Source organism: Podarcis tiliguerta (genome assembly GCF_965153285.1).
Source record: "Podarcis tiliguerta genome assembly, chromosome: 17".
Lineage (NCBI taxonomy): Eukaryota > Metazoa > Chordata > Lepidosauria > Squamata > Lacertidae > Podarcis > Podarcis tiliguerta.
In genome coordinates, this window is record NC_139550.1 from 1,061,423 (window position 1) to 1,084,069 (window position 22,647).

General features: G+C 46.7%; 3 protein-coding genes across 4 annotated transcripts in view; 2 read left to right on the plus strand and 1 right to left on the minus strand.

Moving 5' to 3' along the window:
• KPNA1 (karyopherin subunit alpha 1) overlaps nt 1–6,678 on the minus strand; it is a 33,237-nt gene extending 26,559 nt beyond the window's left edge. The window contains exon 1 of the mRNA XM_083420151.1: nt 6,480–6,678. The gene's annotated coding sequence lies outside the window, so the exon portion shown is untranslated. The remainder of the gene's footprint in view (nt 1–6,479) is intronic.
• On the plus strand, nt 6,386–9,745 carry LOC310668225 (negative elongation factor B-like; the record flags this gene model as incomplete). The annotated part of the gene is given in 4 exon segments (XM_083421247.1): nt 6,386–6,475; nt 7,467–7,728; nt 7,731–8,083; nt 8,807–9,745. Coding segments are annotated over 4 exon segments (1,644 nt in total).
• Nucleotides 9,746–12,776: 3,031 nt separating this feature from the next.
• On the plus strand, nt 12,777–22,371 carry FBXO40 (F-box protein 40). Of its 2 annotated transcripts, XM_083419889.1 has the most exons (4): nt 12,777–12,898; nt 16,997–17,026; nt 18,353–20,245; nt 21,953–22,371. In XM_083419889.1, exons 1-4 carry the CDS (start codon nt 12,890–12,892, stop codon nt 22,172–22,174), a joined length of 2,154 nt encoding a protein of 717 aa, XP_083276015.1. In that variant the 5' UTR covers nt 12,777–12,889; the 3' UTR covers nt 22,175–22,371. The 2 variants fall into 2 exon arrangements, with proteins under 2 accessions (XP_083276015.1, XP_083276016.1); XM_083419890.1 differs by lacking the exon at nt 16,997–17,026 and having other exon boundaries at nt 12,833–12,898.
• The last annotated feature ends 276 nt before the right edge of the window (nt 22,372–22,647 follow it).

A 22,647-nucleotide genomic window follows, 5' to 3' on the forward strand; every position in this document is an offset into this window, starting at 1 on the left:
ACATAGGATGGGGTGGGACCCTAACAGGTTATATGACCAAGATAGATCTTTTCGATTGGCTAAATTGTTTGTCAAGAAGTTTGCAAGCTCAGTAAGGCTCTACAGACATTAGCCAAGTGATGTAGTTGTATATACTGACAACATATTTTAATTAAATCTTGGCCTCCCTCTTTAAAAGATGCCCGTCCATCAGTTTTTTAAAACCTTGCAACTATTTCCCCCCGATAATTTAAAGAATCTACAAGCCAAACAGGTCTAAAATAGGCTTATCCTAAAAAGGTGGAAACTGGTAAGATTCCAGAATTTTATACTAGCTACCTCAGTCAGATTGTCAAGGCTTAGACCATGTAAGCATAGCTTGAATTGCTTGGCACCTACTTTTGTGCTTCTTTTCCAGAGAAAACCCATCACTCTATAGAGAACAATTTGTTAGAGCATTACTCCTGTACAACCTCCCCCCCCCCCTTTATGTGGAAGACATCAGGATATAAAACATGTGGCACTCATATCCTGAGCTTTTTTTCACCCTCACTAATAGCTTCTGCCAGTCACTCAATGATTCATTTTAACTACTGCTTAGGAAATAAATATATAAATTTGGACAAAATACTAATTTTCCCTGGTTGCACCCTCATCAACTATGACACATTTGGCTTTCCGCAGTCTGTCATATCCATTTAAACTGAGCACATCAATATAATATGTTTAATCAAGTCCCTATACAATTACAACCCCAAAATGTTTCTAAGTATTTACCATTCCTTCCCATTTGTATTAGAAATGTGATATTAACAATGCAGTTCTATGTCTACTTTATGTTTTTATTATTTTGCTCTGTAAAATATGCTTTTAATGTAGTAAACCACCCTGGGATGTTTTGATAGAGGACAGTATATAAATTGAAATAATAATAATAATAATAATAATAATAATAAATACTCAGCCCCCATAGACTTAAATGGGACTTACTTCCAGGTAAGGCATCCTGAACCTCCCTTTAAATATGTACTGCCAGCATCTCAACCTTTGGACAGTGCACTTTTAACACCTGAACCTTAATTACATTGTGAAGTTACGCTCTGATGTGCTAGCAAAGAAGATTGTGGGTTTGTCACAAGAATACTACCATCTGCAACCAAGAGGATTTTCTGGTTTATCTGCCCCATTTTGGGGCTGCTGTATTATTGACTCCTCCCCTGCGGCTTGTGCCTAAGGTTCCACTGTCAATGCAAAAAGTAAATATAAAAATGTGGAGGAGATACCTCTGACCTATCCTAAAGTCACAAGATCTATGGTTCGATCCCTTCCCATGACTTGTTTTCTATGCTTTGGGCCCTGACACTAGATAAGGGGGCGGAGGAGGGTACTACCTACTACTACTACTATTTTTATTTATTTATACCCCGCCCTCCCCAGCCAAGGCTGGGCTCAGGGCGGCTAATAAGCAATAATAAAAACAAGCTGAATGAATACAACTTAAAAACAAGATTAAAATAAACAATTAAAATACTGAAACATTAAAATATTAAAATGCAGCCTCATCACAGGAGGAGAAAGGAAAAAGAAAAAAGAAAGAGGGGGAGGGAATCAAGTTGACTCCAAGCCAAAGGCCAGGCGGAACAACTCTGTCTTACAGGCCCTGCGGAAAGAAATCAGATCCTGCAGGGCCCAGGTCTCATGAGACAGAGCTGTTCCACCAGGCTGGAGCCAGTGTTGAGAAGGCCCTGGCTCTGGTTGAAGCCAATCTAACTTCCTTAGGGCCTGGGACCTCTATTTATGGACCTTGAGGCTCTCCGTGGGGCAGACCGGGAGAGGCAGTACTACTAGAAAAGGGTGTGTCTCCACTACCAATTAGAAACTGGGGCAAATCTACCCAAATAAGAAAAGAAAAATGGAGTCTCAACTATTCCAACAGGTAGAACTTACACTTGAAATGCACAGGTTCAATCTCCAAATCAAAGGGCTTCACTAACACAGCCTCTCTGCCTTGGACAGAGCCCACTAGCCTGACAGTATGAAAGCTCCCCACATCTTTACGCACGGATCCTGAGAAGTTCGGGAGACTGTCTGAAGAGCTCAGCAGAAGCAAGTCACGGCTTTCTTACAGGAGATCCTCTCCCTTTACAACCTAAATGATTCCCCTGCAGTAGGGGTCCTGGGAAAGGGCCTTTGCCCCGTTCCCCCAGAAGCCCTAAAGACAGACACTCACCACCAGTCGCAGAAAAGCATCACTAATGTCTTGATCATCACTATTGTTTATTAAATCTGTATACCACCCCTCATCCAAAGATCTCAAGGCGGTTCACACACACACACAAAAAACAACCCACAAGAAAATAAAACACCTAATAAAAAACAATAACAAAACAAATCTGGGATAGCTCAGTTGAGGCAGAGCATTAATCTCAGGGTTGCTGGTTTGAGCAGAATCTTCCTAATTATTGTGCTCAGAGAGATGGAACCGGAAAGTACTTTTTAAAGAGGTGGCCATAATTTTCATGGCCTCTTGTGAGCTTCCAGAAGCATCCAACTGGCTATTTCTTCAGAGGCTTGATGGGCTGCTGGCAGGATCCAGCAATGATCAGAATGGCTCGGCGGGCACAAGATGAGACTCAGGATCCTGAGTTTGAGCCCCACACTGGGCCAAAGGTTCCTGCCTTGGAGGGGGTTGGACTAGATGACCCTCCTGCGGTCCCTTTCCCCACTCTGCCATTCTAAGAAGCCTCACATTTATGAAGGGCTGGGTAGACCAATGGTCAGACCTGGCAGCTTAAAAAAAGCATCTCTGGGCGAGCGCTTCCAAAACACCCTCGCAGCCCAAGCAAGGGCAACGTACCCCCCCAAAACCCCTCAGAATGGGGCGAAGTGGAAGCAGCAGCTCCCTGTGACACTTGCCCTGCCTGCCTGGCCCAGTGCCCTTTCCCACAGCCACTTCGGACCCGTGTCTCCCCACCGCTGTCAAACACACATGCCCCTTTCAGAAGACCCTCGGGGTTGACGACCTGCGTCTCCCCTCAGGCAAGCAGGCAAGGAGTACGTACACATACACACACACACACACTTTGCGTGGCAGAGTGTTGGATCCATGTTTTTTATAGTCTAGTTAGTAGGTGTGCCTTCCAGGTGTGATTTGACACTGGATTCGTTGGAGTTATTTTTTAAAAAGTGGAGGATCCATGAGGATCCGTGTAGATCCGCTTTTAACCCCATATATATGGGGTCTTTTAACCCAGACCCCATATATATATGTATGTGTCTGTATATATATATATATGTATATGTGTGTGTATATATATATATATATATATATATATATATAGAAGCCCAGCCACCCTCCACAACAACCCATGAAACAAACAGTACATAACATATCAGACAGGATCCTCACCTCAACTGAAACCAAAGTACTCTCCAAAGGTTTCAACTTTGCAGTCGCCCCGAGACGCATCCCCACGGAAAACATCATATGCGGAGTCGAAGCTAGCCTAACCAAAATCAATCCAGATGAAGCCAATAAAATCAGACTTGAAGTCACCAACATCCTCTGCTCCAGCAAACCACCCAGAAGCAATTTACACAAAGAAGAACAGAAAGCACTCACCAACCTGAGGAAAGACAACAACATAATCATTCTCCCAGCAGACAAAGGTAATGCCACTGTTGTGATGAACACATCGGACTACCAAGCAAAACTATCAAATCTACTCCAAGACCCTACCTACCAACCTATAAAAACAGATCCCACCACCTATCTGGAAAAAACCACCAAATCCAAAATAAAAGCCTCTCCTATCAGTGAAGAAATCCAGCTAAGAATCATCCCCAGAGAAAAATCATCCAGATGCCCCAAACTCTACGGCCTCCCCAAGATACACAAAGAAGGAACACCACTCAGACCAATAGTCAGCTCCATAGGCTCACCTCTACAAAATCTCGCTAAATTTCTCGCCAAGCAACTTCAGCCCTATGCAGAATCCATCTCTTCACACGTTCCAAACTCCTTCCAGTTCATAGAAACAATAAAGAAGCAAAACCTACAACCCAATGACCTACTTGTGAGCTTCGATGTTGTATCTCTCTTCACACAAGTGCCCATTAATGAAGCCTTGACAGCCATTCAAAACAAATACAATCCCCCCGAATACATCTTGGACCTGACCAACCACTGCCTAACCAACACGTACTTCATCCACAATGGACAAAGATACAAACAGATAGAAGGAGCACCTATGGGATCACCCCTCTCACCGGTCATCGCTAACCTGTACATGGAACACTTTGAAACCAATGCTTTAGACAAGTCAGAACACAAACCCAAACTTTGGCTCAGATATGTTGACGACACCTTTGTAATTTGGCCACACGGGAAGGAAAAACTGGATAGCTTCCTCACACATCTCAACAGCCTACACCCCAAAATACAATTCACTATGGAAATAGAAGCCAACAACCAACTTCCCTTCCTTGACGTCCTAATCTACAAAAAACCTGATGGCTCCCTAGGACACACTATCTACCGGAAAAAAACACACACCAACCGCTACTTACATGCACAATCACACCACCACCCTGCACAAATAAACTCCGTAGCCAAGACTCTCATCTCCAGAACCAAACGCCTGGCTGACGAAGACCACTTGACAACTGAGTTACAGAATCTCTCAAATGTGTTAATTGCCAATGGATACCAGCAAAACAGGGTTACGAAGCTAATCCAAAAAGAAACACCCCCCAAAAACCAAGACACAGAAGAAAACAATGGCATAGCCCTCCTTCCTTATATCAAGGGCACTACAGATAAAATTAGCAAAATCCTCCATAAACACAATATCAAAACAGCCTTTTGCACCAACCAAAAAATAGCCAATATCCTCAGAAACCCCAAGGATAAAATTCAGTTGGAAAACCAAGGGGTCTATGAAATACCCTGCAAAGTCTGCCCAGCCACGTACATTGGACAAACAAACAGACGAATAAATGCACGTATCGCAGAACACAAGAATGCCGTCAAAAAAGAAGAAAAAACTTCCTCTCTTTTCCAACACATGAAAGAAACAGGACACGAAATTAATTTTGCAGATTCCAAATTGCTCTTTAACATGGAACATCACCACAAGAGAATAATCATGGAAGCCATCGAGATAGAGAAACACCCTCACAACATGAACAAGCGTGACGACACATCCCGCTTGCCAGACATCTGGAAATTAGCCCTCCCCACAAAATCTGACACCAGATCCAGAGGCACACAGAACGCCATCACCAATCAACCACACCAGACCCAAACCCAGACCCTCTCCACAGATAAATTACAGACACCATCCAGTAGCCAAACCAGGGTGGCACCTCCGGATGCTGCACCCCCCTGCAATCCCTACACAGATCTGGCTGGCACAGGCCACAAAACCACAGCTCGCCCCTATACACGAAGCCAAGCCAGAGCACAACCAAGTGCAGTACAGCCATCTTCTCAGAAAAACTCTTCACAAAGTTCAAGAGTTCAAGACACGAAGGCTTTAGCAACTAATCCACACCTAATGACCCACCTAAGTGGGATTCAGGAAATCACTCAAGAAATCACTCAAGATATCCCTCAAGTAATTAAGGAACAAAAGAAGAAAAGGCACACTAGCCTGGGAACCTCCTCTCTGCCCAGAACATTGGAGGCTATACACCACACCTCCTCAACAGTATTTATAGGAACTCAAACACTGAGATCCTGCTCTGTTCCAGTAACAAGAAGCCGAAAGCACCAGCCTGAAGATGACGAGTGAGACCTCGTCGAAACGTCGCCTAGACACCCCAACTTTTACACGGGAAGACACCCGAGGACACCAAAACCTGCATATATATATATATATATATATGTATATGCGTACATAAATATATATGTGTGTGCCTGCCTGCCTGTCAAAGTGAAGGGCCTTTTTGACGGGGTGTGTGTGTATGGGGGGGGGAGGGATCACACGAGGGTCATATATACACGCCCCGTGTCCTTTCCCACAGCCACTTCCGACCCGCGTCTCCCCACCGCTGTCAAACACACACGCCCCTTTCAGAAGACCCTCGGGGTTGATGACCCGCGTCTCCCGTCAAGAAAGGCCCTTCGCTTCGACAAGCAGGCAGGCAGGGCGGACATATACATATAGATACATATATAGGCGTGTACACACACACACACACGTCTTGCCTGCCTGCCGAAGCGAAGGGCCTTTTTGACGGGGTGTGTGTGGGAAAAGGGACTACGCGAGGGTCATATGCACACGCCCCGCGCCCTTTCCCACAGCCACTTCCGACCCGCGTCTGCCCCGCGCTGTCAAAGGCACGCGCCCCTTTCCGAAGCCCCTGGGGGTTGACGTCCCCCCCCCAAGAAAGACCCCTCAGAATGGCGCCTCCCCTCAGAAAAGGCCCACACGCCGCCCCCCGCTCCTTCCCCCGGGCCCGTCAGCGGCGGGTCTCCGCGGCCCCCTCGCCGGTACCTGCTGCCCGTGGGGCGTCCCGCCCGCCCGGCGGCCCGGCGACCTCCCTCCTCTCCCGCGGCCTGCTGGGCCCGAGGCGCGCGCGCGCCGGCGCCTCTCCCTCCTCTGCGCCGCGAAGCCGGCTGCGAAAGGCCGACCCTGCGCACGCGCCGAACGCGCCCTCTGGCGCAGCTTCCGGCGGAGGATTCCTCGCCCCGCCTCTTCCGCCGACGCCGCGCTCCTCCTTCGGCCCATAGACCCGCCCGCTTATAGCTCTATGGTCCCGTCGCGGCCTCCGAGACCCGGAAGTGCCGCTCTAGGACTGCGGAGGCCGCGGCTGCTCGCAGAAATGGAATTTGGCTGGTTGAATTGCCATTCAAATAGATTGCGAAGCGGCTTGCGAGCGATATAGGAGTCGCGGCGTCATTTAAGAGGAGTCTGAAATTAATTTAAGAGAAAGGTCTTAAATTAATTTAAATTTAAGAGGAATCTTAATTTAAGAGGAGTTCACATATGGGGCAAGCTGATTGGAGATTGAAAAGAGTTTTCATTTTGGGTCTCTTAAACTTTTGCTATAGTTTTTTTCTTCCTCATTTAGGCAGTCTCAAGAAACATACTTTATCTGCTCTCTTAAATGTGCTGCTTAAAAACAGGCACCAGTGAGGTTTGGAAGAATAAACAATGCTATACTATATTTCTGTCATTCACTAGATAATACGTTTAATTTTTATAGTATTACGTGAGGCTGACGTAGACTGTTTGACCTTGGGACAACACATGCAACCCACAAAGTGCCATTTAAAGGTAAAATTTAAGAGGAGTCTTAAAGGAGTCGCAGCGTAATTTAAGCAGAGAATCACCAATACAACCTAAATCATACAAAACGATTAACAAATTATCAGTAAAACAGTTGGTCTATAGAATGCTGGGAACAAAATAAGCTAAACATGACAATTCCAGCCAAAGTCGCATTATATGATTAACAAAGCAGTCTAATCTCCAACACAGCAGCCACCTTGGCGGAGGAGGAGGGCGCTGCGCCATGTTCGTGGGCTGCAGGAGCTCAGAGTGGCAAACGGGGAAGACCTGAAGGAGACGCTGAGCAGCTGTGTGGAGCCACTCAAGGCCATCGAGCAGTTCCAGACCGAAAATGGCATCCTCCTGCCCCCTCTTCAGTCCGCCTTGCCGTTCCTGGACCTCCACGGCACCCTCAGGCTTGAGTTCCACCAGTCTGTGTTTGAAAAGCTGAGGGAGAAACTGCTGGAGAGGGTTTCGCCGTTGCCTCTGAAGGAAAGGCTGAAGAAAGGTCCAAGCAGCTAGAAGACCTTCTGGAGAAGAGCTTTCCCTTGGTCAAGGTGCCATCAGTCCAACCTGTGGTGATGTGTGTCATGCGACACCTGCCCAAGCTGCCAGAAAAGAAGCTGAAGTTGGTGATGACTGACAAGGACCTGTACAAAGCGTGTGCCGTGGAGGTGAAGCGTCAGATTTGGCAGGATAACCAGGCCCTGTTTGGTGACGAGGTGTCACCTCTGCTGAAGCGGTATATCCTGGAGAAGGAGAAGGCCTTGTTTAGCGTCGACCTCTCTGTCCTGCACAACTTCTTCAGCCCTCCTCCCAAAATGAGGCACTGTATGTCTTAGACATATGTTAAATGTTCATAAGTGTACCAACCAAGCACATACATAGATCAGCACAGGAAGACCAACCTGGAACCATTTTGATTCCCAAACTGTCCCAAACTGACCAAATGTTTTCTCTGCAAGGTCAAAGGAAAATGGAAAAGCCTTCCCATTGTCTTTTCCTTCACAAATCCTGTCATAAGGGTATGTCTGTGTTTGAATAGGGTGTGAGCCTGTGACCTGGCCCAGGAACTAAGTATCACTACAAAAGACTGGCCAGGCTCCCCAGGAAATCCAATCAAGTAACCTGCCAGACAGGAGCTAAACAACAGGAGAAAAACAATATTCAAATTTCTGTTTAAGACCGCATTTTCTGTGATGTAGGTGTGATGTATCTGAGGGGTGGTCTTAGGTTACACCCCTTCTGTGATGTATGTATGATGTTTCTGGGGGTGGTCTTGATCTACAGGGTGGCCATTTCAAAAGTCTTTATAAGGCCTTGTGTGCCATTTTTCTGGGTCTCTCCTCTCTCCTGCGTGTGAGGGGAGCACCCTGTTGCAACAGATCAATAAAGATCAGGCTTACTAGCTGCTTTGCTTCTCAGTATTCTCTGGTTGGCCTCTGTTATTTTCTCCTACCAATAGGGAACCAATAGGGAACCTATGTAAGGATTCTAAATGGGCTCTTGGATACCCCATAAGGGAAAAGGGCAATTTTTGTTTACAACAGCGCCAAGGAGAAGTAGTGCAGAAGCTCACCCAAATGATCGGGAAGAACATGAAACTCTATGACGTGGTGCTGCAGTTCCTGCGGACCTTGTTCCTTCAGACACACAATGTCCATTACTTCACATTGCGGGTAGAGCTCCTCATGTCACTGCATGACCTAGATATCAGCGAGATCTGCTTGGTTGACCCCTGCCACAAGTTTACCTGGTGCCTGGATTCCTGCCTTAGAGAGAGGTTTGTGGGCAACAAGCGGGCGCGAGAGCTGCAAGGCCTCCTCGACGGAGCGAAGAAAGGGCAAGTGCAAGTCCTGGGGGATTTAGCCATGATACTGTGTGATCCATTTGCCATCAACATCAGCCACCTGCAAGAACTGATTGGGCAGGATATGTTACCTAGGGGAAGCCCCAATCTTCTGCTTCTCTTGAGGATGTTGACACTGGGACAGGGAACCTGGGACATGATTGACATGATTAAGGAACCCAGAATGGAAGTAGACTTGATTACCAAGTTCCTGCCGCTGTTGATGACCTTCGTGGTGGATGACTACACATTTACTGTCAATCAGAAGCTGCGTTTGGAAGGCAAGGGCCCATCACCTTACCCCACCACAATCCCAGATATATTCCCCAAATTTCTGCAAGAGCACTGGATTGCCTGCCAGGTTGGGCTCTACTACGTGCTTCACATCACTAAGCAGAGGAACAAGAACGCTCTTCTCCAGCTGATCCCCACCCTGAGGGAGACATTCAGGGATCTGGCCTTCAGTGACATCTTTCTGCACCTGATCACCTGCAACCTCACTCTCCTCAGTGATGAGTTCACTCAAGAGGAGTTCCGCACTAGCCTTTGTGATGACTTCTTCCTCACCGCCTGCTGGAGGAAGGAGAATGTACCGTATTTTTCTCTCTATAGGATGCACTTTTCCCCCCTCCCAAAATGAAGGGGAAATGTGTGTGCGTCCTATGGAGTGAATGCAGCCTCCTTGGGTTCAGCAATAGCAACACGAAGCCTCCGAAGCGCAGAGGGAGCGCTCCCTCCGCGCTCCGGAGGCTTTACGTTGCTTTCGCTGAAGCCTGGAGAGCGAGAGGGGTCGGTGCGCACTGACCCCTCTTGCTCTCCAGGCTTCAGGCAGCTATCCACAAGCCTTCGGAGTGCAGCAGGAGTTCCCGCTGTGCTCTGAAGGGTTGCGGATAGCAGCCTGAAGCCCCCGGAGCGCAGCGCCAACTCCCGCTGTGCTCCCGGGGCTTCAGGCAGCTATCCGCAAGCCTTCGGAGCGCAGCTGGAGTTTCCGCTGTGCTCCGAAGGCTTGCGGATAGCTGCCTGAAGCCTGGAGAGCAAGAGGGGTCCATGCCCACCGATCCCTCTTGCTCTCCAGGCTTCGCTTCGCTGGAGAGGCACTGCACAGTTTTCCCTCTCTGCGCAGCGCCCCTTCGGCGAAGCGGGAGGAGAAATGGAAAGGGCTCCGTATCTCCTGCAGCTTCGCTGAAGGGGTGCTGAGCAGAGAGGGGGAGATTTTTTCCCCCCTGTTCTCCCCCTCCTATGATCGGGTGCGTCCTAGGGTCTGGTGCGTCCTATAGAGCGAAAAATACGGTACATAGACACATGCTGAGGCTCCTGCTTCACCTGCCAAGTTGGAGTCCCTGCTGAAGTCACTGGAGACTCCCAAGCGCGGTGGAGAAGCCTTGAAGGAGCTTTACAAACAGCTCAGCAAAAAACTGGGACTCCGCAAGCCCAGACCTGTCCAGGGCGCAGCCGGCACCCCCACTGTGGACTTGCCCCTGCCAGCAGTGGCCCCACTCTAGGCTGCGCTCCCCCTGAGCCTATAGAACAAAGCTTCTTGTGTTGATCTCACTGCAGAGATCGGACCCACGTCCAGATTCCCGATACAAACCAGTCATGATCTTTTGCCTGTCTTTCGGACTTGGGTTGCCTCATCTCATCTGGCCTGTCGCCCTAGAAGACAGCTCTGCCCTCAAGAGTGGTCTTCTGGGGCAAATTTGATATAGCTGTTCTTATTAAAATAAGAAAACTGCCTTTAGTCCCTGTCAGGGGAAAAGTGGGGGTATAAATAAATAAAAATATAATAATAGTAGTAATAATAATAATGAATTTGGTTTTATGGGGGAGAGGAAACTGACCATATATGTACGTTTTCTAAAACAAACAAACACCTAAGTGTTATTTTAGATGTTCGCATATAGAGAAGCCTAGTAATTTAATGAGAATGAATTATTTGTGAAGCTTGGCTTTTTTAGAGAGGACACGGAAATAATGTTTCAAAGGCTGTCAAAACAACAAGAACAGCAACACCATTAACAAAATTACTAAATTTCACATGTAATTTACATGTGCCATGTACAATGTACTTTTGTTTTTTTCTTTTTACTTCTGGGTTCATATAATCGTAGAATGTTAGAGTTAGAAGAGATCCGTGGGAAATTTACTCAGAATCGCCATTCTGTTTGTTTTTAAATTCTTCCTTCGATGAAAATGTTCCTGGTTCTTTAAGAATTTGCAAGCCCCAAAGGTTTTTGCAATAATTTTTCGGTTCTTTGCTTGAGTTTCTAATTTCATGTTTTTCATAAATGTTGACATTTATCCTAAACAACTGAGTCACTAGGTGTATTCCTCATAGACTTATAGAGCTGGAAGGGATGGCTCATCTAATCTCAACCCATGGTCCCCCATCTAATGTGAGACCATGCCAGCACCTGCTTAGCTTTGGAAATGTGCTAGCAAGTGGCTGCAGGAAGCGCATGAGGAACCGCTTGTGGCCAAACAAGATGGGCAGGTGGGCAAGTGCTGTGGCCCTGGAACTTCTTCCTGCTCACGGAAGCACATTAAAATCTTTATGCTACATACATGGAGGCTGATAATGTTTTGCCATGAGTGTATTGCTCACACTGGCTTAATTCAGACAACTCTAATTAACTAATTACATTATTAGTAACACACATGTCAGCTGAAAGTCTTCAAGGTGGCAACAATACAAAACAACATTACAAAATAATACATGCTCTCCCCTATAATACTTGTTCAGTGCTAATTATAATTTGCCACCATGACCCTTCAGTCGGCAAATTACTTTTCCTCCAAACTAGACTCGGAAGCATCCTCCAACCATAGTTCTGAATTCTGGTTAGCGTTTCCCATTTTGGATCCCATAGCAAACTATGGGCATGTCAAAGACATGGAGAAAGAAGTTGCAGTTCATTGTCAGGCTATGACTGAAGGTTTATCTTAATTGTGCCACTCATTAGCTTTAATGCAAAAGGGAGGGGGGAAATAAAATAAAGTCAGAGAATTTCATATAGGTGGGACACGGGTGGCGTTGTGGGTTAAACCACAGAGCCTAGGGCTTGCCGATCAGAAGGTCGGCAATTCAAATCCCCGTGACGGGGTGAGCTCCCGTTGCTCGGTCCCAGCTCCTGCCAACCTAGCAGCTCGAAAGCACCAGTGCAAGTAGATCAATAGGTACCACTCCGGTGGGAAAGTAAACGGTGTTTCCGTGTGCTGCTCTGACTCGCCAGAAGCGGCTTAGTCATGCTGGCCACATGACTGTACATGTGCTCTCTCGGCCAGTAAAGCGAGATGAGCGCCGCAACCCCAGAGTTGGCCACGACTGGACCTAATGGTCAGGAGTCCCTTTACCTTTACCTATTTCATATAGGCAGCATGAGGAGGAAGATGCTCAAGGGATGTCAAACTTATTTCCTCAGTAAGAAAGAAGACTTCATTGCAAAGCATATGCAATGCAGAGAATGTTATTGTACTGAGATGTGAATCAGCTGTTCTGCTCAAGCTCTGTTAAACAGCAGAGCATCAATGACAGTTAAAATAAATATTGTGGAAGGGCAACATTCTGTAAATTGAACCATGCTGCCGAGTGCACCAGTTTTATTTTTAACAGCTGAGGCCACTTGTGTGCATTTCAGGGTGCATTTTTTTTACCTCCCCTGCCTCCTCAGATTTCCTCCTCCTCCTTCGTTCTGCTGCTCCCACCCATCTCTGCTCCACCTCATTTCAACTCAGCTTGAAAAACCCAAGAGACCATTTATTTGGGGTACAGGAAAAAAGAGACTGCATGCTGAGGGTAAGGCTTTAAAACAAAAACCTGTTTTGGAATCAAAGCTGAAAGGTGAATGCTATATTACCATGCCAGAGTTAGGAATGAAAAACATTAACGTGTATAATAATAAGGGGGGGGGGGCGTGTGTCGCAGCCAATTATGCAAAGTGTTTAAAGTACTGATAAATGTTAGACTCTCATCTTGACGTTCTTCCATCAGCTCTGTTAAATTGGGAATGCTAGAGAGGTGCTGAGCTCAGTGAGCTGCAGTTTTCCCCTTGTTTGCACAGCCTGTGTGCAGGATTGCAGCTTTAGTCTTTATTGCTTCTTTGCATTCCGAAAGACAGTGGGATTAATCGGAGGCTGTCACCTTCAGTGCCAGGGCTTATCCTTGCAAAATATGAACCAATAATGAAGGAGGAGTCTCTGAGCAGGTGCAGAGTTCATTTTCCTTTCTACTTAAATAACCACAGGTTGCTCTCATGCGCATCTAGGTTACAGAGTAGTTTCAGAAAGCTAGCACTAAAGAGCTCGGCTATTAATATCCTAAATTCGTGATCAAGGTCAGTTCCAAAACACAAGCATGTGCCCCTTTTGAGAGGACTAGTCTCTGAAATCAGTTACAGCAGGGCAGATCTGAAACTTCAGAGCAGAATTAGCAGAGGTTTATAGCCATCTAATCACAAGAGTGGCTCTAATCAGGAATTTTCAGCAGGTTCTGTGAAGCAGAAGGCAGGCAAAGAGCTTTGAGAGGTTAAAAAAGAAAAAGAATTTAGAAGATGGAAGAACAAACGATAGCACAGAGCTGACAGTATTATCACTAATATTGCAAACAACTGCCACGTGGTTTTGACATGAAAACCCTTATAAAAAGTAATTGATACTCCCCAAACCAGTGGCTCTCAAGCCCTTTCCCCCCAGGAATAGCCAAGATTCTTGTAAACTCTTGTTTACTTCAAGGATCTATTTATCTATAGTTTGTCTGGTGGCACTGTGGGTAAAAGCCTCAGCGCCTAGGGCTTGCCGATCGAAAGGTCGGCGGTTCGAATCCCTGTGACGGGGTGAGCTCCCATTGTTCTGTCCCAGCGCCTGCCAACCTAGCAGTTCGAAAGTACCCCCGGGTGCAAGTAGATAAATAGGGACCGCTTACTAGCGGGAAGGTAAACGGCGTTTCCGTGTGCTGCACTGGTGCTGGCTCGCCAGAGCAGCGATGTCACGCTGGCCACGTGTCTCCGGACAGCGCTGGCCCCCGGCCTCTTGAGTGAGATGGGCGCACAACCCTAGAGTCTGTCAAGACTGGCCCGTACGGGCAGGGGTACCTTGACCTTTACCTTTAACTATCAGAATAGGAAACTACATTGAAAGCTTTTATGCTTCTCTTCACTTAAAAAAAATGTCCAGGGCAGTTTACAATAGCTCATTAAAGACAACAAAACGCCAATAATCAATATAAATTGTCCACAGCAGTGACTTTTTTTCTGTGATGGCTTTGAACACATCTCAGAGTAATCAATACTATTCCGCTGTGCTCTGCTGAAATGAGCAGGAAGGGTAGGCCTTCCAGCCGAGGGTGATGATTTGTGTTGTGGCTTTTTATTTTTATTTTGTAAACTGGTGTTCTGCCCTCCCGCCCAGAGCAGCCCAGGGCAGCAAATGTCAAAATGTTAAAACAGTACGATTAAAAAACAACGACAGATTTAACACATTAAAAAAACTAATTAGAACATCTTAAAGCAGACTCATAACCTCATAAGTACTGTATTAATTTCACTGTGGCCATGACCAGTATCTATCAACCATCAGACGCCTGCGTAAACAGGAATGTTTTGAAATTTCTCTTAAAAGTCGATAATCTAGGAGACGGGCGCACCTTATCGGGGATCTGGTTTCACAAACAGGGACCCACCACCAAGAAGGCCCTGTCACAGATCAACGCCAACCAGGCAGCTTCCAGACACAACAGTGGTGCTCGAGATAGTTGATATGGGGGGAGCTGCTGCTTTGGGCACCTGGGTCCCAATCCATGGGTCATTTTCAAGGGCAGCCCCATGTAGAGAACTCTGCAGTAGTCTAAGCAGGAGGCCACCGTAGCAAGGACATGGAGGCCAAGCTATCCCAGTCCAGGAAAGGCCAGTGACAGGTTGGAATTTGGTACTCCCAGATGACAAACCTGCTCTTTCAGGGGAAATGTACAGGTTGTACAGCCATTTTCAGATACCCACTAACAGTATAAGCCCTCAGTCAGCCTTTTCCTCCTTTCAGACACTGGTCTAACATCTTCACAGTCTCTCCTGATTCAGATGGTATGAAGAGACAGAGCTATGTGTCTTCAGCATACTGATGGATTATGGTCCAAATTCCTGGATAACAGCTCTGAACAGACTCGCATAGATGTTAAATGGCATAGGAGATAGGAGGAGCTCTCGCCAGATCCCACAGCTCAAAAGCTTCAGGGCCAAGCAACCAGGAGGTTAAGAATCATAGAGTTGGAAGAGACCACCAGGGCCATCGAGTCCAACCCCCTGCCAAGCAGGAAACACCATCAGAGCACTCCTGACATATGGTTGTCAAGCCTCTGCTTGAAGACCTCCAAAGAAGGAGACTCCACCACACTCCTTGGCAGCAAATTCCACTGTCAAACAGCTCTTACTGTCAGGAAGTTCTTCCTAATGTTTAGGTGGAATCTTCTTTCTTGTAGTTTGGATCCATTGCTCCGTGTCCGCTTCTCTGGAGCAGCAGAAAACAACCTTTCTCCCTCCTCTATGGGACATCCTTTTATATATTTGAACATGGCTATCATATCACCCCTTAACCTCCTCTTCTCCAGGCTAAACATGCCCAGCTCCCTAGCAGGCCTCTTGCATTTCCTTTCCATCTCCATCACCTGGCCCCTAAGAAACTGGCTTCTTTCAGTCATGCTAAAGAACTTTAAAAATGGTCCTTCTGTTGAATGATGGATTGCCCCATCTAGGGCATTCAGACTGCACAATGTTTGCTCCTTATTTGGGTTATCTGTCTTTTGCTCCAACCCTTGTAATGTTCAAGTGCTCCCGACACATGCATAGTTTTTGTGCTATGTAACTGCGCCGACATTCTGCAAGTCATCGCTGCAGCTATTTTTAGAGATTATGTGCATCCAAAATACTCTCAAGAATCAGAGCAACAGAAGTCTGGCTGTGACAGACAAACAGACGAATGCTTTTACTGTTGTACACCGGGAAGGCTGTTCCTGCATATTTGCACTAAAAGTTCTGCAGAAGGAAGATCTTGCCTTCTGAACAATAGCTGTACAATGCTGAAGAACTGTCAGCTGTGATCAACTCAGTGGTACATCTTTTCCATCACTGACTGCAGTTTACAAGTAACAGATGCTAGCAGAGAGGGTGCTAGAAATCTCAGCATGGACTATGGAATATCGAGCAATTTTCTTCACACTTGTTACTTTCTGGGTTGTTGATGACCAGTGGCACTGAAGTAATGGTGCATATTGTTATAAGAAAAATATAGACCTTATGGGGTATCTAGAGCCCGTATAGAGTCCCTCAATCAATCTCTATCAGTTGTAGAGAAAGCAGAGGCCAACCAGAGTATATTGAAAGCAAAGTGGCTAGTAAGCCTGATCTTTATTAAAGGAAATAAACTCTTGCAACAGGGTCCCCACTCACCACATGCAGGAGGGAGGAGAACCCTGAACAATGGTGCGCAAGCCCTTAGTCAGTGATTGCCAAACTTGGCCCTCCAGCTGTTTTGGACTACAATTCCCATCATCCCTAACTACTGGTCCTGTTAGCTAGGGATGATGGGAGTTGTAGTCCAAAAACCTGACTTGCGATAAATGTCCTCCAGACCATTTGACAAAACGATGCAGGAGAACAAGCAACCTGTGACAGTTTGGGTCGGTCATTTGCAGTTGTGTAATGAAATGGGCATCTGCATCTACGATGAATTACATGGGAGGTAAAAAAGCAGTCTAGTGACGACATTTCCACCAGTGATGGGACATGCCTATACCATATCGGTTCTGTATTCTGCTTTGGAATGGAATGGTTGAACTGCAAGGCTGTACAGTACTTAGATCACAACTACTTGATACTTTTGTGAAGCCTTTTCATTTTTCTTGCAGGGATACCAAAGGCAGACAACTGCAGCTATGGTAAGAGAAGAGACTGCTTTGTCGTGCGATGCATTCAACGAACTGGTCTCTCTAGTTCAGTTCCATTCTTACAGCACACCATTAATTGTTCTAAGGGTGCTAATATATATATATATATTTGCCCAAGAGACACGTTCCTTCTTGGTTGCTTAGTCCATTTTTGGGAGAAGAAAAGGCTTAAGAAGTGAACCCTACACAAACCCAGATTGGAGTCCCTAAGACGGTTGGATGGCGTCTTGTATGCCGCCTTCCAGCAAACCCTTCAGCCAAGCTGGTGCCAAATGTATTGCTTGCTGATGTGGTTTAGAAGCTGGTCTTGTTGTCAGGGTAGCCCAACACCTCCCTACACATTGCCCAAGCTTGCACTCCAGAGAGGTTGCTTCGCTGCTGCTGGCGCAGTAGAAACAACACAGGAGGCAGCAATTACAGGTCACTGGTCTCTGCAACCACAGCAGGCGCTGTGATTCTATTTTAGTTTTAACTATTTGCCTTTTTATGTGAACCTCCCTCAGATCTTTGGATGAAGGGTGGTATATAAATCTTAATACAGTCGTACCTTGGTTTTCGAACAGCTTAGTTCTCAAACGTTTTGGCTCCCGAATGCCGCAAACTCAGAAGTGACTGTTCCAGTTTGCAAACTATTTTTGGAAACTAAACATCCGATGTGGCTTCTGCAGCTTCCGATTGGTTGCAGAAGCTTCCTGCAGCCAATCAGAAGCCACACCTTGGTTTTCGAACATTTTCAGAAGTCGAGCAGACTTCTGGAACAGATTCCGTCTGAGAACCAAGGTACGACCGTAATAATAAATGCAGAGCTCTTTAAGCCACAAACATGGACCATGTCCCAGGTTTTGTCAATGCTTTGGTGAGCTACTTCTTCTTCTTCTTCTTTTAAAGCTTCAATATATTAGGACTAGGTTGCCTAAAGGTAAAGGTAAAGGGACCCCTGACTGGTCCAGTCGTAGCCGACTCTGGGGTTGCGGCGCTCATCTCGCTTTATTAGCCGAGGGAGCCAGAGTACAGCTTCCGGGTCATGTGGCCAGCATGACTAAGCCGCTTCTGGAGAACCAGAGCAGCGCACTGAAACGCCGTTTACCTTCCCGCCGAAGCGGTACCTATTTATCTACTTGCACTTTGACGTGCTTTCGAACTGCTAGGTTGGCAGGAGCAGGGACCGAGCAACGGGAGCTCACCCCGTCATTGCGGGGATTCGAACCGCCGACCTTCTGATCGGCAAGTCCTAGGCTCTGTGGTTTAACCCACAGCGCCACCCGTGTCCCTTGGTGATCTACTTCTCTTTCTCTTCTCTTTCTTTTGTGTCCGCAGGGCAGGAAGCACCGAGCTTCCTCTGGACTCCACAAGCACTGTGAGAAGTGTTTCAACCGGCACTGCCAAGCCCCAGTCGAGCCCACGGTCTCTTGCGTGGTGATCAGCTGCCGGTCTCACTGCGGCGCTGCTTTCCACATGTGCAAAGAGGACGAGCACCAGCTCCTGTGCCCACTAGAGCAAGTCTCGTGCCTCAACTCTGTGTATGGCTGCCCTTTCACCATGGCCCGCTTCAAAGTGGCCAAACACCTCAGAGTCTGCCCCGCCAGTATCGTTTCCTGTTCGATGGATTGGAATCGTTGGCCAAACGTGGATTCTGAGGCCGTTCTGCACCAGAACATTATGAAAGAGGAGCCCGATGAAGCTTGCTTAGATGCGGCCCTCGCCTTGAGAGATCAGAAAGCTCTTTTTAAGACACTCAGAATGGCCGAGTTTTTCCCAGAATGTACGGAGGCCTGTCCCATAGATGACGAAGGAACTGATGGTGCCGAGTCCTACCTAGGAGAAGGAGCTGGTCAGTCTGAAGCAGCTATGGCTGAGGCAGCCGGGCTCAGCCAGGAAGAGCGTGAGAACCTTGCAAAGGACAAAGAAGGGGTCGATTTAGTCGGTTACAAGACCTGGGAAAACATCTTCAGTAAAGAATTCAAGGCGTGCACAGTAACAGGCCAAGTGGCCGAAAACAAGGAAAGTGGAACGGACAGTAAGCCTCTGAAAACAGGAGCAACTTCTTGTGGCAATGAGAAAGGAAAGCCGCAAGAAGAAGGCGGCAGTGTGGGAGACAGTGGGAAAAACCAAGCCCCTCCTGAAGTGAATTTAGCAGCTGAAAAGACAGGTTTGGCTCCTTGGCAAGATGGCGTTTTGGAGAGGTTAAAAAAAGAGGTTCCTATAGGGGATTATAATATGTATCTGGTGCACCATGGAAGGATGCTAATTCATTTTGGTCAGATGGCTGCTTGCACCCCCAGGGAGAAAGACTTTGTATATGGAAACCTAGAGGTTCAGGAGGTGAAGACTGTCACCACCTTCAGAGTGCCGGTCAGCTATTGTGGCAAAAGAGCTCGCCTTGGGGACGTCGTGGCGCACAGGAAGCCAACGAAGAGCGTATCTGTGGATACTTCAGAGTTAGGTGTAAGTCTGGAGGCTCTTCCTAAATCCGATGCAATCAAAACTACACTGCTGTGTGCCTTGGAGAAGGAACTGAAAGGGCACGAGATCTCTGAGTCAAAGAGCATCGATGCTCTCTTCATAGATTTTGGGACGCAAACGTACAACTTTGCTACGGAGCCTTTCGCTTCCACGGCCGTTCTAGCAGACACCCTAGATGCCGAAGACCCGCCGAGTCTCCACATGCAGCTGAGCAGCGAGTGCGTAACCCAAAGGCACAACAAAAGCAACTCTGCCTTCACGTTCTCCTGCAGCCACGTTTTCAGGAGAGACGAGTTTCCTTCGCATTTCAAGAACGTCCACGCCGACATCCAGTCCTGCTTGAATGGATGGTTCCAGCGCCGTTGCCCGCTTGCCTACCTGGGCTGCACTTTTGTTCAGTATCCCTGGCGCCCGGCTGGGCAAAGCTCAAGGGTCATCTACAGCCAGCGCCTCAAGACATTTGCCCTTAAGCCAGAGGTTGACCCCGTGCTCTCGGAAGCAAAGAAATGTAACTTGAGCAGAAATCGCAGGGGGAAAGAAATGGATGTTCTGAGCAGCCTCCCCCTGGAGATCCTGAAGTACATCGCTGAGTTTCTGGATAGCTACAGCTTGTCTCAGTTGGCTCAGGTCTCGGTGCAGATGAGGGACATCTGTGCTACTCTGCTGCATGAGAGAGGAATGGTCCTTCTGTCGTGGGAAAAGAAGAGGTATTCTCACGGGGGCACTTCTTGGAGAGTCCGCAAAAAGGCAAGTGATGAGGGCATTTGGGAGGGTATGGTGGCATCATCCAAACATTTACATAGGTCTCTGGATTTGGGGTTGTGAGCATCATGGGTTTCTATACTATAAAAAATATTTTTTAGCAATTTTTAGCTAGGCTTTGTTTACACTGGCTAAAGCACTGCGGCAAGCAAGGGTTGCACGATATCAGGGTCTGTCCTGATGTTTTAAAGTTTTAACCTTCACAGAATCACAGAATTGTAGGGACCACAAAGGTCATCTAGTCCAACCCCCTGCCCAACATGGGGCTCAAACCCATGAGATTAAGAGTTAGCTTTATATCAGAATGTTTCTTGAATATGGAAAGCATATTCTCCAAGAAAACTAAGCCTTGATTCGAAGTAGGAGTCTGCCAAGCACATTGTTCCAGCACAGTAGTGGAAATAGTGTGGTCTAACAGAACCTCTGATTTCTGTTTCTTCTGACTCTCTCTCCCCTTCCCACACACAGACAGCCGGGAGAATTGTACCCTTAATCAAAGTGGGATGATAAATACAGTATGAGTTTAATCAAACTGGGATGTTAAATACAGTATGAGTTTGAGTTTTAAATGAAGGTGTCAGTTTAACAGGGACTCTGCAAACTATATCTTGGCCTATAGCTATATCCGTACCTATATCCAATATATATAGGCCTATACAGTGGTACCTCAGGTTACAGACGCTTCGGGTTACAGACACTTCAGGTTACAGATTCCGCTAACCCAGAAATAGTACCTTGGGTTAAGAACTTTGCTTCAGGATGAGAACAGAAATTGTGTGGTGGCAGCGGGAGGCCCCATTAGCTAAAGTGGTACCTCAGGTTAAGAACGGACCTCCAGAACGAATTAAGTTCTTAACCCGAGGTACCACTGTATTGATATCCAAAAGGAAAGTGAAAAAGGCCAGTTGCTAATAGGTTAGGAAGTTAATAAATTAATTAGACCAAATAATTTATTCTACATAAATTGAACAAATTGTTAATGCACATTCATTCCTAAAGGATAATACTCCATGCCGAAAGTTTGAAAATGTTTGTTAAGATCCATATCTTAACAAGGAGAATTCAATTAATTTCCCCTCCTCCTCTCCCCTTTGACTGCATTAGATAGATATTTCTAGCAAAGTGCTTGGGGGACAAAAGGGACTGGAGAGAAGGGGGGGGGGGGGGCGCACAGGTCTAACAAGCCAGACCCACAGGATCCGGGGCACCCCTGTGCCCTTGACTCAAAATGCTAAAAGCTGCTAGGTGCACATGGAGTACACACTGCTAGGCCATGGACAGCACTTTTGCTGCCTGTTTACCATTTCTGCCGCACTGCATTGCTTAACCCCCTTCTCTCTTTCCAGACCAAGTGGAAGAGATGGAGCAGAGCAGCCGTTTTAAACAGGAGTGCCTGTTTGTTTTAAACAGGGGGGCAGCAGGAACAGGGCGGAAGGGTTGGAACATCCCACTTGTGGGCAGGTGGTGGCAGTGAGTGCATGGGCAAGTGGTGGGCTGGCTGGTGCAGAGGTCTGGAGTTCTACCAGTAGGTTCAATGATGGGCTACAAGCCTGAATCATTTGGGCAAAATCCTGATGCCCTCTTATGCATGCACCTAGCTTCTTGTAATGGGAAGAGTCGTTTGCAAGATCTTGCACAATTGCGAGACTGATTTTTTCAATGCCTAAATTCCTTGTTTATGCCTCTTGATAGATCTGGAAATTTAGCAGCCTGTTCTCCACGGTTAATAGCTGGCAATTCAGTGACATCCCTTCGATGGCTGCACATTTAAAGACCTGCCCTTTTTATGAGGTGGAGAGCAAGGAGGACCCCGTTTTGCTGCCTAGACTGTTTTCACCTGAAGAACAGAAGCAGGACACTTTGGTCTCCACAGTCAAACACAGCCTGAAGAAACTTCAGAGAAGGCTGAATTGATTTTGAGAGAGAGATTCTTTTGGATCTGGAAGAACTGTATCAGAACTTTAGCTGTTCTCTCTGAAATGGATTTCATATTCTTTATTAGTATGTCAACCGGAAAAAAATATCTTAGCTGTATGCTTTCAGGATAGAATGAAACAGAGGGTGCAATCCAGAATCTTTCAAATAAATGGGAACTTTACTCCTGACTCCAACAGAGTGGTGATCTTTAAAAGAACTCAAGATATTTTCATTTCAACCAGCTTTTTATTCATTGTTGTGTCTTGCTGAAATCTTACTGCTTGTTTTAAAGGGTAGAAGGTGGATTTTAACCTAATGGTTTTGAATGCTGCCTTACAAGGGCAAATGCCTTGAAAGATGTCTTAAAAATGTTTTAATGAATTAACGAAAAATAGAATTGCACCCAAAGTCTTAAGGACTGTGACCAGCAGCATGGACAACAGTGATGAATAATACCTATACATATCTGT